The following is a 17,238-nucleotide window of genomic DNA, read 5'->3' on the forward strand; positions in this document are numbered from 1 at the left end:
TAGGGTATATGTTCTTTGCGATTTCTTTCTTTTATTTGTTTTTCATTTGAGTACCAATGCTAATAAAAACTACTATGTTGTTTATATATATAAAACCAAAATATAATATTGAAAAACCAACAGGCATATTGCCTTTTCCTTGTCCTCTACAGCCAAGTGGACAAGAACTGTTTTCCAGCAGAACAAACAACAACAGAAGGAGAGGTGGCACTCTCACCCTTGTCAAAATCAGACTCCTTCCAAGTTGTCTAGTTTACTGGCAGGTTTTCACCAGATTCAGCCAGTCATCAGCTGCTCTACAAAATACTATGGAATTAAAGCATTATCACAGCCCATATGGAGAATACATTTACGTTTCTAACATCTGTCTTTCATCTTTCTTTCAGCTGGGACCATGCCAGGTTTAAAATGGGAGGAAACAAATTATTTACAAGCTAGCTCCATGTTTTAGATTAACGTTTAAGTATCTCAATCTATGCTCCTGCTACAAAACCTGTATTCTTTATTCTGGCAGTAAGGATCAAAACCAGCTCTCTTGCCCTTAGATAGGTGTAAGTCGGGATCCAAAGTCTTAATACAGAGTACTAGTACAGAGTGGTGCTTTCTTCACTTGTATAGGGATTAGGGAGACAAGAGAGCTCAGAGGAACATGTGCACCACATGAGAACCGCAGACTTAATTTCTTTTGTAATTCATCCCACCCAGAAATCACACAAGATAAAGCTCATTCCCCCACTGCCCACCCCCAGGAATGTTTTCTTGCAAAATGTCCACCTTCAGAAGAAATTAGGTCTGGCATGGTCCCAGTTGATTTTAGTTGTATCAGATTCCAACTGAGTTTACTAGTCCCACAAGAAGTTTCCACTTTCTTAAAGGGGAGGCTAAGTATATGCAAACTCAACAGAATTTAACACCACAGTTAAAGCGATGTGTACAATTAAAGAACAAACAAAATAAGTGTCCCTATACTTGCCTTATTTCCAGGCTTTCTGAAGATACCATCAATCACATGAATAGTTTAACTTTATTTAAGTTTGTGATGCATTTTAGACTTTGAATGTCTACAGTCAAATCTTACAAATATTTCCCCCTTTAATAACTGGAATTCTAGTCATACTCACGTTGGCTTCTTTTGTTCAATGTTATAAATAATTAGAAACAATACCTGCATTGCAAAGTTCTCAGCATAAAAGATGATCCATTAAAGCATGTAGTCCTTTGAGTAAATTTTAAACTCTCCACATAATGGAGGGAAAATGATTCTACATTTACCCAATGATTAATTAATGTCAGGGTGCAAACGTGGCTTATGGGGAGCTGGTGTGGAAATGTAGGGGGTGGTGATGATTGTCATGGATAGGTCTGCATTGGTCATTTGTGACAAGTAACAAAAGGCAAAGACATGATTTTCTTAGATCAAAGAGTGGGACCAGAAATTGGATGTTGAACAGATAAAAATATCACTCTTGGATCACCTTAATAAAGTGAACCAAAAATTAGAACAAAAATTTCTAATCATCATTGGCTGTATCTGAAAACTTAATCTATATTAAGAAACTGAATGTGAATCCAGTTCTTGAAAGCAAACTCCAAATCCAAAGGCACTTTTCCCAGACATTTACCTGTTCGAAATCCCAGGTGTATCTGTGCAGACAGTATTTGTGAGTGAAGCCAATTACAAAATTTGCATAAACAGGTGCAACCTTTGTGTGTTAAAATTTGGGTTTCTTAGGTTACTTAGGCAATCCAAGTAATCAATCTAGCAATTTTTCAGGAGCAGATGAAACCCTTTGCACGGGGTGGGGAGGAACTGAGCCAACACAAACAGTCCCAGTTAACATGATTATAAATATTAAGAAATTCTGAACCAAAATCCAAGAGTGAAACATTCAGAATTCAAACACAAATATTTTATAACAGGAAATGATTTTTTCCTGGATTGCAATTCATGGTAAATGGTAAATAAGGGAAATAGGATAGTACCCACAGACCATTTACTATGTTTTGATATGCCAGTTATCATCTTACTGCATTATGATGGTGGAGAAGATGTTCTGCTAAATGGAAAAAGTTGAAGAGGATGCTCTCATGAGCAACCTAGCCTGGGCTAGGCTGCTTGTGTGGAGCGCCAGGATCTGTGTGGATCCCGGTGCTCCCACCCAGCCTAACCGCACTCCCAAGCCTGGCTCTTAGCTGAGGTTAAGGGAGCAAGTACTCCCTTAACCCAGATGCTGGGATTGTACACCTCCTTGGGTTCCATGGAGCCCGAGGAGACACAGAGATCGGTGCCTAGAGCACCCGTTTGACGGGGGAATCCTCCAAGACACTGCACTTGTCGCATGGTGACTTGTGGGATATCCAGAGGCCAAAAAAACGAGTCCCAGCCTCTGCTGATCCACGCTGCTCCCAGCAGCACAGGTCGTGTGGGTGCACAGTTTTAAGTATTAAGCAACTAATATTGAACATCAGGGGGAAGGTAGGTTGAACCCTGTCTTCCCCCTGCCCACCCAATCATGTGAATACCCCCAAACTCTTTCGGCAATGGGAATTAAGGTCTATTGAATCCTTATCTTTCAGAGACAAAATGCACTATTGCTTTGAGGCTGGCAGCAGCTGATCATATAGTTCTATAATTTTAGCACTCTAAAATCCCTGCTTGCCCATGGGCGCCTACCTTGTCTCATAGTGCATTCGAGCATTCCTAAAAGCTCTTGAACAGGCAGAAAAATATCTAATAGTTTGAACAGAGGATAGTCACCTAGCAAAAAGTTATACAAACTATAACAAACAAAAATAGATAACAATGAAAAACTCTGCACAAAACCTAAATGCAGGTGACACATTTGGCTCACTTGAATTTAACAAATTCCTCCTTGTGATTGGAAGAATAATCTGGTCTAAATTAAGCCAACAAAGCCTGTGATAAAATCTCATATTTTGAGATCATTAGTTTCCAAAAAACCCCAAATGATCCTTGGAAAAAAAACTGTGATCTTTTAATTTCATTTTCAAAGAGGCCTTCTGAGCTTTTTCAGGCTTTGCATTCATTGAACAGTAGGCAACCACCAGGGGCTTATTTTCTATGAAAAGCCAAACATTGGAGCCATTTGCTTCCGCCTTTCCGACATTAACCATTAAGATGTCTACCACAACCAGAAAGGCTTTGATTTCTACTTACTCTGAGACAGCTGTACATGCAGATGGACATCCAGTTGGTCAGCATCTTCTCCACCACAGACTCAGTCCTCCTCAGCATAAGTTTGGGGTTTTTAGAGGCAGAGGCATCAATGAGATCCACCAAGAGGTCTTTCATGATGCTTGTATAGTACTCCAATTTCCCATGCAATGCAATGGTAAGCAAGGAGGCCAAGTTGCATCTGAAGGAAGAATTAATGAATGATTTGGAGACTGATAATACAAGATGGTATGCATCAATCATCATTAACAGAAAAAAAATATGGTAACTTTCCAGACTCTTTTCACAAAGCCTCTCAAAACTCTTGAAGTTTCAAAGTATTTGTATCACAGCTGTGCATAATCATACTGTATTATCCTGTCCCTGGATGGAAATGGATATCAGTGGTTAAAAGGAAAAACTATTCTGGCACTCTCTATGATAACAGAGAAGGTTAAACCTGCAAGATGGAAAAGGCACAGCTCCATCTTTCAAAGAAATAAAAATATCATGAGAATTTGATGTTTCAGGGGATGTGGAATAACAATAACAACAATAATAAAAACAAGTTAAAATAATCGACATAGCAATACCAGGTGATAGCAGAATAGAAGAAAAAGAAATAGAAAAAAAAATCACAAAATACAAAGATTTACAAATTGAAATTGAAAGGCTGTGGCAGAAGAAGACCAAAAGAATCCCAGTAGTAATTGGTGCCCTAGGTGCAATTCCAAAACACCTTGAAGAGCACCTCAGCACTATAGGGGCCATAGAGAGCACCATCAGCCTATTACAAAAAGCAACTTTACTGGAACAGCCTATATTCTGTGACGATATCTATAATAATAAAAGCAACAACACTGATAATAAAATTCAGCCATCCCAGGTCCTTGGGAAGGACTCGATGTCTGGATAAAACAAACCAGTCAATAACACCTGTCTGACTGTCTAAACAAAAATATTTTATTATTATTATTAAGTAGGCCTTTGATATGATACCCTACTAGTTCAGAGCAGTAGCACCCTCTGCTCTTAACATAAAGCACAACCACTCAAGTATCCCAACTCTTCCCCTGATTCTGCCCTTTTAGAGATCCTATCCAAGTTGCCATTTCTTTAAACAGTATATTTCTTACAGTGGAGTTAAATAACACATATTTTGTCTCTTAAAGATAGCCACACAATGCACTTCAAAGCACATGATTGCTGTTCTGTTAAGTTTAGCACACTTCATATGATGCCATGGAGACTACTGTGTGGTATTATACACTGCTTTACTTCAGAGGTTCCAGGCAGTTCACAAACACAAAAACAAACAAGACCGGCTATTATAACAAGAATTTTTTAAAAAACCTAACACATTCAGAAATTACAGAAATTTAAAAAATCTAAACAGCAATTAAAAATTTAACACTCAAACTCAGAAGTGACTAAAAGCCTGGCTAAAATAATGTGTCTTAAAGACTCTTTTGAATGCTGGTAAAGATGTTAAACCATGAATGTCTATAGGGAACGAATTCCACAGCCTAGGAGCGACTACAGAGAAGACCCCCTCCTGAGTCACCGCCAGATGCGCAGGCGGTATATGGAGACAGACTTCTCTCAATGATCTCAATGTGTGGTGGGGATCATGCAGAAGGAGGCACTCTCTCAGGTAACCCGGTCCCAAGCCATTTAGGGCTTTAAAGATAATTACCAGCACTTTGTATTTTGCCTGGAAACCTATTGGCAGCCAATACAATTGCTTTAAAAGAGGAGTAATATGGTCTCTCCAAGACACCCTGGAGTCTAGCCGCTGCATTTTGAACCAACGGAAGTTTCTGGACCACATACAAAGCCAGCCCCACGTAGAGTGCATTGCAGTAGTCAAGCCTAGAGGTTACCAGAGAGTGCACCACAGTTCTGAGATCATCATCCTCAAGACGCAGCTGTCTTATCAACTGAAGTTAATAGAAAGTGCTCCTGGCCATAGCCTCAACCTGAGAAACCAGAGTGAGACCTGGGTCCAGACGTACTCCCAAGCTACGTACCTGTTCCTTTGCAGAGAGTGCAACCGCATCCAGAACAGGAAGATCTATCACATCCCTCAAAGTATGACCCCCTCACCATGAGTACCTACGTCTTGCTTGGATTCAACTTCAATTTATTATCCCTCATTCAGTCCATTACTGCCTGTAGGCACGCATTTAATGGGGCTGTGCCATTTCCTGATGATGACGACGACATGGAGAAATAGATTTAGGTGTCATCAGCATATTGATAACACCCTGCTGAAAATCTCCTGATGATGTAGATGTTAAAAAGCACCAGAGAAAGAATGGAACCCTGAGGGACATTATTTCAGAGAGCAACTATCCCTGAGCGACACCATCTGGAATCTACCAGAGAGATAGGAATGGAACCACTGTATAGCAGTGCCACCTATTCCCAAACCACCCAAAGGTTATCATGGTTGATATTATCAACCATGATACCATGGTCGATACTATCGAAAGCCACAAAAAGGTCCAAAAGAACCAACACTCCCTCTGTCCATTCCTTGGTAGAGATCATCCATCAGGCTGACCAAGGCTGTCTCCACCCCACAGCCTGCTCTAAAGCCAGTTTGGAATGGATCTAGATAATCAGTATCATCCAAAATTAGCTGGAGCTGAGCAGACATCACCCTCTCAATTACCTTGTGCACCCAAGGGAAGTTGGAGACTGGCCTATAATTATTCATCACTGAGGGCTCTAGGGTAGGCTTCTTAAGCAAAGGTCTCACAATTGCCTCCTTCAAACATGGAGGCTCCCTGCCCTCCCGCAGTGAGGCATTTATGATGTCAACTAGGCCGTCTCTAACTACCTTCCTGCTAGATGTTATAAGCTACATTGGGCATGGATGCAAAGGACAAGTGGTAGGCCGAACACCTCCGAGGAGTTTGTCCACAGAAGTCACAAATTGAAACTGATCCAATCTAATTGAACCAGTGGAGATACTGGACACCTCTGCAGTTGACCCTGCCACAACCGTGGAGTCCAAGTCGGCTCTAATGCAAGAGATTTTATTCGCAAAAAGGTCATTGGTATGTCAGTGACTAGAGGAAGTATGAATGGCTATTAAAGGGTCCTTAATAGTTGCTGCACAGGCACAAGAGAAATGAAAATGTTATTTTAAACACTATGCTCATTTGATTTATTTATTTGATTTGATTTATATACTGCCCTTCCTAAAGTGGCTCAGGGTGGTTTACACTAAAATCAGAAATACATAACAATTAAAATCAGAAACCAATTAAAAGCAGATTTAAATTGCAATTAAAACTAAATATCATTAAAAAGTCAGGCTAAAAAGAGCCTTGGAGGCTCTCTTGAAGGCCTCCAAGGAAGATAATCCCCTCATATCTGGAGGAAGCACGTTCCACAACCTAGGGGCGACAACAGAGAAGGCCTGATCACAGGTCACCGCCAGATGAACTGATGGCACCCCAAGATGGACTCCTCCTGATGATCTCAATAAGTGGTGGGCATCTTGTAGAGAAAGGCACTCCTCATGGGAGGAGAGCTGGTCTTGTGCTAGCAAGCATGACTTGTCCCTTTAGCTAAGCAGGGTCCACCCTGGTTGCATATGAATGGGAGACTACATGTGAGCACTGTAAGATATTCCCCTTAGGGGATGGAGCCACCGCTCTGAGAGGAGAATCTAGGTTCCAAGTTCCCACCCTGGCATCTCCAAGATAGGACTGAGAGAGATTCCTGCCTGCAACCCTGGAGAAGCCGTTGCCAGTCTGTGTAGTCAATACTGAGCTAGATGGACCTGTCTCAGTATATGGCAGCTTCCTATGTTCCTCAGATACCTCGGACTGAAGCCATTCAGGGCTTTAAAGGTAATAACCAGCACTTTGTACTTTGACTGAAAACATATCAGCAGCCAGTGCAAATGTTGAAGAACAGGCATAATATGGTCTCTCCAGGATACCCCAGAGACCAATCTGAAGTTTCTGAACTACGTACAAAGGCAGCCCTACATGAAGTGCATCGCAGTAGTCCATCCTGGAGATTACCAGCTGGTGCACCACTGTTTTCAGGTCATTCCTCTCAAGGAATGGGGGGAGTTGTCGCAGCTGGTGAAAATTGTTCCTGGCCACAGCCTCATCCTGAGGCACCAGGATGAGTCCTGGGTCCAAGAGCACTCCCAAGCTATGACCCTGTTTTTTCTGGAGGAGTGTAACCTCACCCAGAACAGGAAGTTCGACAATAATGTAGAAGTGACCTTTCCCTACATGGAAATCTGTCAGGGGTCTAGCCTGGCTTGCTTCCATGAGTCTGGGTATATATCAATGCAAAAAATGTCACATTTTTTCCAGTAATCAGGGAGTTCATTCACACATTCAAAAACTGTGTTCAACCTGGCTTTGGGAGCTGTGACTGATCCCAATTTTCGGTAGTGTGGAAGCAAGGTAAGAGGAAAACCTGGGTAGAAGTGATTATGTGGAAGCAAGATAGGAGGAAAAGCTACCCCGGTTTTCCTCCTACCTTGCTTCCACACAATGAGCCTTTTCTCAAGAGCAGTGAGAAAGGACAAGAGGGTTAGCGGGGAGGAAGCCTTAAAAAGCTTACCTCCCTGCAGACAATCCAGGGCTCTCTCATCAGCAGGTAGAACGCCCGCCCAGACGATTACTGCCTGTTTGTGGGGTGGGGTTGGGGTGCTGGAGTGCCAATAATGCACAGGAATGGGCAGTGCATTATTTATTTATTATTTATCAAATTTATACACCACCCCAAACTTTCATCTCTGGGCAGTTAACAATAGCATAAAACAAGTTAAAAACATATACAAAAAATTAAAACAATTTTACAATTTAAAAATAAACCAGAGATTAAAACCTAAAAAAGTTTAGGAAGCTGAGAAAGCTTGGGCGAAAAGATGGGTTTTCAGGTGTTTTTTGAACATTGCCAGAGATGGGGAGGATCGTATCTCAGCAGGGAGCACATTCCACAATCTCGGGGCAGCAACTGAGAAGGCCCGTCTCTGTGTAGCCACCAAATGAGTTGGCGATAACTGGAGATGGAACTCCTCAAATGACCTCAATGGGCGGTGGAGCTCATAGTGAAGAAGACGCTCTCTTAAATACCCAATAATTATGGGGATCCTCTCTCCCCTCCCTGGAGCTGTCTGGGATCCCTGCTGTCTGACCGCTGTGGCTTCTTCCAATCATGGCGGGCAGACAGTTGCAGAAACAGGATTAGGAGAACGCTTGCTCTCCTAACGTTGTTTTAGAGGGTGGCTGTCTAGGTGGGTTGCCACCAAGGCACCGACAGGATCGGGCCTGATCCTGGAGGTGCATACGCACAGGCAAAACCAAGCTGGGCTTCCTTAGGCTGGTTTTGCCTGCACATGTGTATCGCTTCAATCACATCTACCCAGGTTTTCCTCTAACCTTGCTTCCACACACACAACACACACAGCTACCAAACCCGGGTGGGTGGGATACAGTTTTTGATTGTGTGGATGACTCAGGGACTCTTGCACTATATATGTACTAAATTCCAGTTTTCTATGTACTGCAGAAGTATTTTTAGGAACTTTGACATCCCTGTCATTGAACTAATCAGTGAGGCTCTTCTCATGATTAGTAAGAAGAGCCATGAGGAGGTTAGCGCTAAGCTCGCTCTCCCCGCTGATGAGCAGGGCGGCAGCCCTGGGTGGCCAGATTGGCCGCCCACACGACTGCCGGCTCTGTTATCGAGCCGGCAGGGGCTGGGGGGATTGGGGGCCACACAGCCCCTGGAAGCTCCAGCATGCCCTGCGCGAATGCGCAGGGCATGCTGGAGAGACCCCCGAGCCGGGAGGCTGCTTTTCAGCCTCCCAGTTGCGGGTCTCCTCGTGAGTAGCCACAGCGCAGAGCTGCGCCGCGGCAACTCACGAGCAGAAAAACCGGGTTTGCGGAGTGCTTGCTCCGCAAACCCGGTTTAAGGAGAGGGGTAGTTTAAGGGAAGGGTTAACCGCCTGGAGGCCACCGAGCTCGCCTGCAAGCCCAGTGGTTCTCATGATCAGGTGAAATCGGGCTAGGCTCCCCTCACCCAATTTCACCTGATCGTGGGAATAGCCAGTGAGGCACAACTGCCTTTATAGATCTATACATATTTATTTTAGGCAACAAGTTCAGAACCTGCAATTAGTGGCTCATTTAGTATTGCCTTTGACTATTTTCAGACTTCACAAAAGCTGAACAGGTTAGTTACATGTACCTCCTTTAAAATGTGGAGCTGCTCTGGTCTTGTTTTACACCTAGAAGCATTCAGTAAGGTTGTTCACACAACCGCACTGGGGAGGGTTGGTGGAGAGGCAGACTCCCACCTGCCTCCCCCCACACAATTGACCTTCACCTCAAAGCTCTTGCCGCTTGCACGGTGAGCAGCAGAGCTGGGAGCCGGAGGAGGAAGTCCTCCAGCAACTCCCCAGTGCATCATGCCAGAAGCGTGATGCAGTGGTGGATTTCCTCGCTGATGGGCACTCTTGCCGCCTGGCTCTGTGGATGCTTGGGCTGCAGGCAGCCCAAATGTTTACATAGCTGGGGAGTGGGTTCAAAGGGTGCACTTGCACCTCACTCTAAGCCTGGGTACAAAACTCGTGCTACTCCAGTGAAGAGCACCAGAACTGACCAATCCTGGCGCTCCACATGAGCAGCCCTACCTGGGTAGTGTTGTACAAGCCCTGGTCAGGCTGCTCATGCGCAGAACCTTGTTGTTTGATAAGCACAGAAAACTGGTTCAGAAAAAACACAGAAGCAATTTCTCAGATAAAGTCAAGTAATTAGTATTTATCAAGAAAGAAGTGCTTTCAGGTGCCTAAAACCATGGCAGAGTTTCCCCAGGTTTGCAAGGTGGAAGAGGTGAGTAGCCAGTGTGGAACAATCTTGTTGTGCCACCTGAAGTTACCTTAAAATCCCAGGAAAGTCTTACCTGTCTCTAACAGCAAAATCTTTCTGCTGCTCAAGAGCATGGACGAACACGATAAGAAAGTACTTGTTGTTGAGTAAGGTGGAGAACAATGCAATTCCCTCTTCCATGTTGGGTCTACAGTTTTCAGGAATCTAAGGGAAAATAAGGAGTTGGGTGAGAAAAGCATGCCTGCTGGTCTTATCTCATCATTCTTTTTTTAACTGGCCCATCATTCTGTTTTAACATTATTTATATTACCTTGAACAATGTCTAGTAAGATGACTAATTCATTTTATTAATAAGTAGTAATAATACTTTGCTATTTATTGATTTCTGCAGTTCCTTTACCACATTTCCACCTGGAGGCACTTTAGTTGGCATACTACAAAACACAAATTTTATAGATTTTTTAATAGATAAAAACTATTTTAATGTACAAAATATAACCATAATTGCTTTTTTTCCTATGAGATTGTTTTAACTTTTTATTCCGTGAAATTGTTTTGTTTTTACTCTGTTTTATATTTGTTGTATTAAATTGTGTACACTGCCTAGAGATGCACATATCAGGTGGTATATAAGTAGATAGATTGATAAATAAATAAAAACATTAAAATATCAAAATATCATGTTCTAGTATGCATAAGTTAAAATACTATGTATTCCCCCTTTTTGAGCCTGGTTGATATGATTCACTTTGGAAATCACTCTACGTTAGGGGTTTGACAACTGCTACCAAGCTACAGAGAACCACTATTAGGCTTGGTTTTATAAGTTTCCTGTCTTATTTGGGGGAGGTGTATTGTCAGTGTTTAATACACCTCCCCCAAATTAGACAAATTAACATATAAAACCAAGCCTAATAGTGGTTCTCTGTGGCTTGGTAGCAACAGACTAGCACTGTCTAGCAACCCATTCTATCAGTCTCCTTCCTCAAGGAGAGAGCAGCATTATAAAGTTCTCTGCTTCCGAGCAGTTACATACTTTTCTTATGGAACCAAAACCTGTGAAAGGAAAGTATTGTATTTAGAATTGAAGCTAAAGTCAACTGCACTTCAGTGAGGCTGAGTTCCCTCATTGAGAAAAATAGCTTTAGGTATTATGGACAAAGAACCTGTACTTAAAAGAGTATAGAATAAATCAGCGGTACTAGCCAGCCATTTCAGCAGCAGGCCAGGGACTAAACACTGACCTGTCTATTCTACAGTTGTTTCTCCAGGCAATATAATATTTTCTGCAGCTTTCTTCATGCCATGGGGAAGTTTCACCAAGTGACTCACATACAGTGCCGCGTCCCACTGTTTCCAAGAGTAGGGAACCGGTGCGGCTTCCATCCATCTCGGCATGCTTGCTGCTGGAGAGCCTCCATGGCTCCTAAGAATAATATTAGCACTTAACAATGCCTCTCTCATTAGGAATAATGGGAGAGACGCCGATGTTATTCTTAGGAGCCACAGAGGTTCTCCAACAATGTTAATATGGTTTTCAGAAGGACAGAAGCAGCATGGGCGCCCCACACTTTGGGAAAACAGGGTGCTGCTCTGTATGTGAGTCACTATGTCTACTTTTGTAGCGCTTTCTAGAACTTTACTAGAATTTCACTGGGTTGCTCCATCTTTTCTTTTTCATCAATATAGACAAAACGTCTTTTTCACATGCATTTCTTAAGCAGCATAATAAAACAGTTATGTAATAATAACTATGCATTAACTATCTATACAGTATAATCAGTTAAACGAGATTCATTACTACGTTACTCACTTTCCATTCTCCCAACAGCAATGGGTGAGTTTCCTGGATCTGAGACCCCATCTGGGAATTGAGGTGTTGGGAAGGCAGAATGTAACGCTCCTCATAGAGAGAGGAACACTGAAGGGGAAAAGAAAAGAAAAGTATATTTTGTTATTTGACAAGAAGGAGGCATGGCTGATGTCTTCTCCAAGTCCCATGCCAACAGAGCAGCATTGTTAGAGAGTGGCAAGGAGAGTTGTCATCATGACTTGAGCCCACTCAAAAGGAAGAACATATGTTGTATGTTTTATGGAGGCTTTAAATTCTTGGTAAGAGATTTCTGAATGAACAAACAGAAGAACTTGGGGAGAGGCAGATGTTTCAGGAGAAACAAGGCATTCACAATTTGGAGGCTATGAACTAGCTAATCTGGCTTTCATGGTTATCCAGCAAAGGGAGAATTAAACAAGACTAAACCACAATCAGTGGTTACTGGAGATTTGTATATTTGTGTTTTTCAAGAAAACAAGAGGGAACTGTTTCAGTCTCTTGTATGTCTGTGGTTGTCTAGACTGAAGCAGTATGGAATCTGAAAGAAAATTCTACACCCAGAATCAACTGGCAAATTAGAGAACTGCATATATTTGCTCCCATTTAGTCTGATTCTAAAACACAAATTTTCAAGAATTTTTGAGGCAAGGATAGAGATGTTGCTGGACTACTTATTGGCCTCTGAGCTGGGGATCATGGAAGCTGTAGTCTAAAAACAGCTAGAGGGCTGAAATTGTGCAGCCCTGTACTAGATTACGTGGCTATCTGGAGAACCTACACACCTGCTTTTCACCCTGAAGAATCTAGCATTTTATGTAGGCAGATGCTCTACCATTAACAGAATACTTTGCGAACAACAAAAAAGCACCTATCTCCCACTATCAACACAACGCAGCTGCTTCTGGGATGGAATGCTGCAATTAGAGCAGCAAGATATTATATGAAGGGCATCAATAACAAGTATTAAAAATAAAACACTGCTTCTGATGTGACATTAATGACTGGTTTTACACTGACAGACTAGAATGGGAGCACCTCTGTTGGATTTATGCACCTTTGAAAAGTCTCCAGGGGTGTTGCAAAGGCATTACATTTATTTATTTCTGTCAAGAAAGTGCCTTACACAATTTCAAATACTGTTACATTTCATGTCTTTGAGCTGTGTGGTGGATCTGAAAATGGTCAGGGTAGCACAGAATGTCCAGATGTGTTTTGACTTAGCTGAAATTTGAATATAAAGGTGATCCCCCTAAGATTTCCTGAAGGAAATTCCAATGCGAGGAGTGCCAACCTTCTTCCCCTTGGGTAACTGAATATGTACTGTAACGAACACTACATCAAATGAAATGCATACCTCAAAACTATACCAATAGGGAGGACTCTCCTTACTAAATATTAAAGCTCTGCACTGAACAAATAATCAGAATCCATTCTCAACCAGTTCCAATTATTTGCATCATGATAACGTATGGCGTGTGACACATCAGAGCAGTGGGCTCTCCTTTTACCTTCTAATTGGAAAGCTGCTGCCTTCTGGGCAATGGTGGTGCTTTAAAAATACTACCTTTCCCCCTGGCAATCGCACCACAATGCATCAGGAAAGGATGCAACGCCATGATATTGCATCTTTCCCTTGGGGCATTACTGAAGAAAAAATGGACATGCTTGATAGTCAGAGAGAGCACAGTGATCCCCCCCCCCCCGTTATACCTCAAGGAAAGGACACAGCATTGCATTGCTTCCTTTCCCAGTACATTGTGGGGTGACTCCTGTAGAAGACAGGCAGCATTTTTAAAGTTTTGCTTGATTTCAGCAGATTTCCAGTCAGAAGATAAAAAAGGAGCGTCCTGCTCTGATTCAGGTAAACCCTCATCCCCCACCAGTACGGTCTGATACGTTACGGTATCATCCTATATAATAAAACCCTAAGGTACCTGCGTCCGTGTCTCTTGCAGGTGTTCTGCGCATGCGTGGCGCGCGCGCCGCTCCGCTGGAGAGGAGGCTGCTCGGATCCCCGGCGGCAGGGCTTAAGAGCCCTCCGCCGCCACTACAGCCCCCAGGAGCGGCCGCTCAGATTGGGCCGCGTCTGTGGCGCCGCCCGGAGCAGCCACTCCGGTGGTGGGGAGGCTGCTCACTGCCCTGGATCCCCGGCGGCAGGGCTTAAGAGCCCTCTGCCGCCACTACAGCCCCCAGGAGCGGCCGCTCAATTATGCCGCATCTGCGGCGCCGCTGAGGGAGGCCGCACCCACGGCCTCTAAGCAGGGGGCCGCCCTTGATTCTCGGCGGAGGGGGCTTAAGAGCCCTCCGCCGCCGCTACAGCCCCCAGCGCAGCTGCTCCTATTAGGCCTGGCCACGTGCTCCTGACTGGCCTAGGAGCTGCTACGGACGTCCTCTCTCCAGCGAGTCAGAGAGAGGACTGAGCCGGCGCAGGTGCGCAGCCGGCTCCCCTGTTCACAACTCTTCTAGCGCCCATTAATGTAACGGGCTTAACAGTCACTAATATTGTATAAAATTGTATAATTTTATAGGATAAACTTTTCACAGGATCATATTGGATGAAAAATTGTCCATTCAAACTCTCATGGCATCAGTTCTGCTTACTGGCCCAATGTGATGGTATAGATGCCTTACTAAACATCTGAAAAACAAGATAATGCTAAGTGATGGTATGCTGGAGATGTGATTATACTGGTCTGGATTAGTGAAGTCTCTTCAGTGCTGCCTCCTGACTGCATACTCCTTTTTTTCTAATGGAAAACTGCCATCCAGACATTAACAAGGTTTGCTTTTTCGTATAAGGCAAGTGTTTAAGGTGATAGCACATAGTAGCTTTTATTTATTGAGTGATTTAATATAGTTGTACAACACATTTTAAGAGTTACACTCTTCACAAGGCAATAAACGGATTAAAACAATAACATTAAAAACAGAACTGCATTAAAAACAGATAAAACAGCAAGGACAGTATCCCATAAAACCAAGCGGAATAAACAGTTAAGCTCCTAGGATGTAACACCCAAGGCTGGGGAATGGACTTCTTTCCAAAATGATTTTCTCAGAACCTTCGTAAGTCCCCCCTCCATTGGGAAGAGCTAGAAGCTGAAAATTGCCCAGCTGCTGGGGTATGTAGAGACCTCACTCTTCAAGGACACCCCTCACCCCTGCCCAAATCTGCTGCTACCTGATTCTTGCTAGGTAGTACAAATCCAGGATGGTGATGTTTCCCTCTTAAGGGCACCAGAGAACCTTTGAGGAGCGGCACTTGGAAGATCCTCAATAACAGGAGATATATCTGAGGCCTGGGAAGGGGACATTTTCCATCAACATCCCTCCAAAGAATTGTAATGTAATTGTGTCTTAATGTCAGCAGTTTGAATACCTCTTGTCAGGCAGAAAGGCGACATAGAAATATAATAAATAAAAACTAGGGATGTAAGAATCGATTCAGGTACAAAATGATTTGCACCTGAATCTACCTGTACCTGAATCTAGCAAGCTTCAAAAATTTGTTAAAATAACCCCTTTGGCCAATTTCTTTGAAATTTGGGCAGCAGCTTCCACCCATTGGGCACTACCACCCACCCCAATCTTTTGCCCAGAACCCCTTTTTTGCCCCAAATCGATTTGGATTCAGATTGATTTAGATCCAAATCAAATCTGGGGTGATTTGGGGGAGGCAGATTTGGATCCAAAACAAATAAGGGTATGAATTTGATTTGGGTACGAATCGAATAGAAAAAATTGATTTGTGCACATCCCTAATAAAAAGCTTCTGGAGGCTTAGGTTTAATATTTAACATCACAACAACTGGAGAATGGCTGCACCAAATATTTAGGGGAAACAAGACCAACACAAAACCAAAAAAGCTTACCAAACACCAAAGCTATCAGTGTAAAGGTGAGAAAAACCACACATTATTATGAATTTGTAGTGTGTCATGCTGTCTTACCTTGGGAAAGAAGGTTCGAGTCACAAAGTACTTGTACTCCAGGAATGGAATTCCCTGGCTCCGATTTAATTCCTTAGTCAGGTCTGTCATATCTGTCTGGAGCTCAGCAAACCCTTATTCAAAGAAACCACAACCAGAGAAAAGGATCACTTCCATGGAAGGCACAAACTGTTCTGTATGTCACAGCAATATAACAGCAGAGATACCTAACTTTTGACAACCCTACATCTTAATTTTCTCCATGACATATATGGTGGGGAATTCCCATGAAGGTTCACAGGCTAAGAAAACTGTATGCCACATCTTTCCTTCTGGCTTCTGCATACACAGTCACATGTATGCATACAACTATCTCCTTTCAACTGTGAAATCTAAGGCATTATGAAGGCCTCGCATTACATTTGTAAAGAGGCAAGTCCGTTTTGGGAGACACAGGGAAACTAACAGCATGAAACCAACCACCAGCTACCAACTTATGGTTTTAGAAAGATTATAATGAAAAATAGCCACAGAAAATAATAGAGCTCAGAGTCCTAGCTTCTAAAAGACCTTGTACTCTTTTCTCATCAATTTATAACTTATAGTGACATCAGACTGGAAGCTTACATGTTGCCCAAATCCATGAAACAAGTTATTGTCACAAGACGTTTTCAAATCTCCTGACTCTCAATCACTAGGTTATGGTTTACCCACTCAATTAGTGTTTTGTTTACAAACTCCCCAAAGTATAGGGAACCAAACGGAAATTTCAGTCATAACATGAGGTTGCAGCTTCCCTTTTGTGAACAGGAATAACACCATTTTGATCTCAGTCACAGGATTCAGTGCTATTTTTGTGTATATTACATCTCTGTGGCAATAATTCAGAGGGGCATCTTTGGGTGGCAAACTTCCCTCAGAGTGTTCCATAACATAAATATTTTTGCTGTAATAAATATAATTGCTCTTCCACTCTCCCGAGTTACAGATACACACCTTTACGAATTTCTTCCCGGATCTGGGACTCCATCTCTTCCATCTGCAGCAGAGTTTTTTGCCAATAACGCTCTGCCCTGCGGCTCTTGGTGCAAAACACAAACAGCGCTGGAGAAATGAGAAGAGAAAAGGGGTCCAGAGCCAAGAAAAGGAGTCCATGGCAGTGATCCTGATGCATATTTCCTATTAAAATAGCTCTAACTTTTGCTATTTTGCTTAGAAGAACACAAAATGTACCCCCCCCCCACCCCAAGCAGTTAGAATTGTTGCTTGGTAAACATGGGTGAATTGGAACAAAAAATATTTGGCAGAGTTTGGACTAAGGGCGGGTTCTTTGAATCATGGGTCAAGGAATGCTTCCAGAGGGCTAGGAAGGTTCAGTTGTATGCTCTGTAAAAGCAGATGCCACTGTGACACCTATGAACCCATTTC

General features: G+C 42.9%; 1 protein-coding gene across 3 annotated transcripts in view; it reads right to left on the bottom strand.

Moving 5' to 3' along the window:
- The window catches only part of PLXND1 (plexin D1), a 245,944-nt gene that overhangs the window by 53,978 nt on the left and 174,728 nt on the right, over positions 1–17,238 (bottom strand). For all 3 annotated transcript variants that reach the window (XM_053295803.1, XM_053295804.1, XM_053295805.1), the window contains 5 exons: positions 16,807–16,914; positions 15,832–15,944; positions 11,861–11,968; positions 10,121–10,251; positions 3,179–3,377 (listed from right to left, as the gene is read on the bottom strand). In XM_053295803.1, the coding sequence (XP_053151778.1) occupies positions 3,179–3,377; positions 10,121–10,251; positions 11,861–11,968; positions 15,832–15,944; positions 16,807–16,914 (659 nt within the window). The remainder of the gene's footprint in view (positions 1–3,178; positions 3,378–10,120; positions 10,252–11,860; positions 11,969–15,831; positions 15,945–16,806; positions 16,915–17,238) is intronic.

This window comes from Hemicordylus capensis, chromosome 2, assembly GCF_027244095.1.
Source record: "Hemicordylus capensis ecotype Gifberg chromosome 2, rHemCap1.1.pri, whole genome shotgun sequence".
Classification (NCBI taxonomy): Eukaryota; Metazoa; Chordata; class Lepidosauria; order Squamata; family Cordylidae; genus Hemicordylus; species Hemicordylus capensis.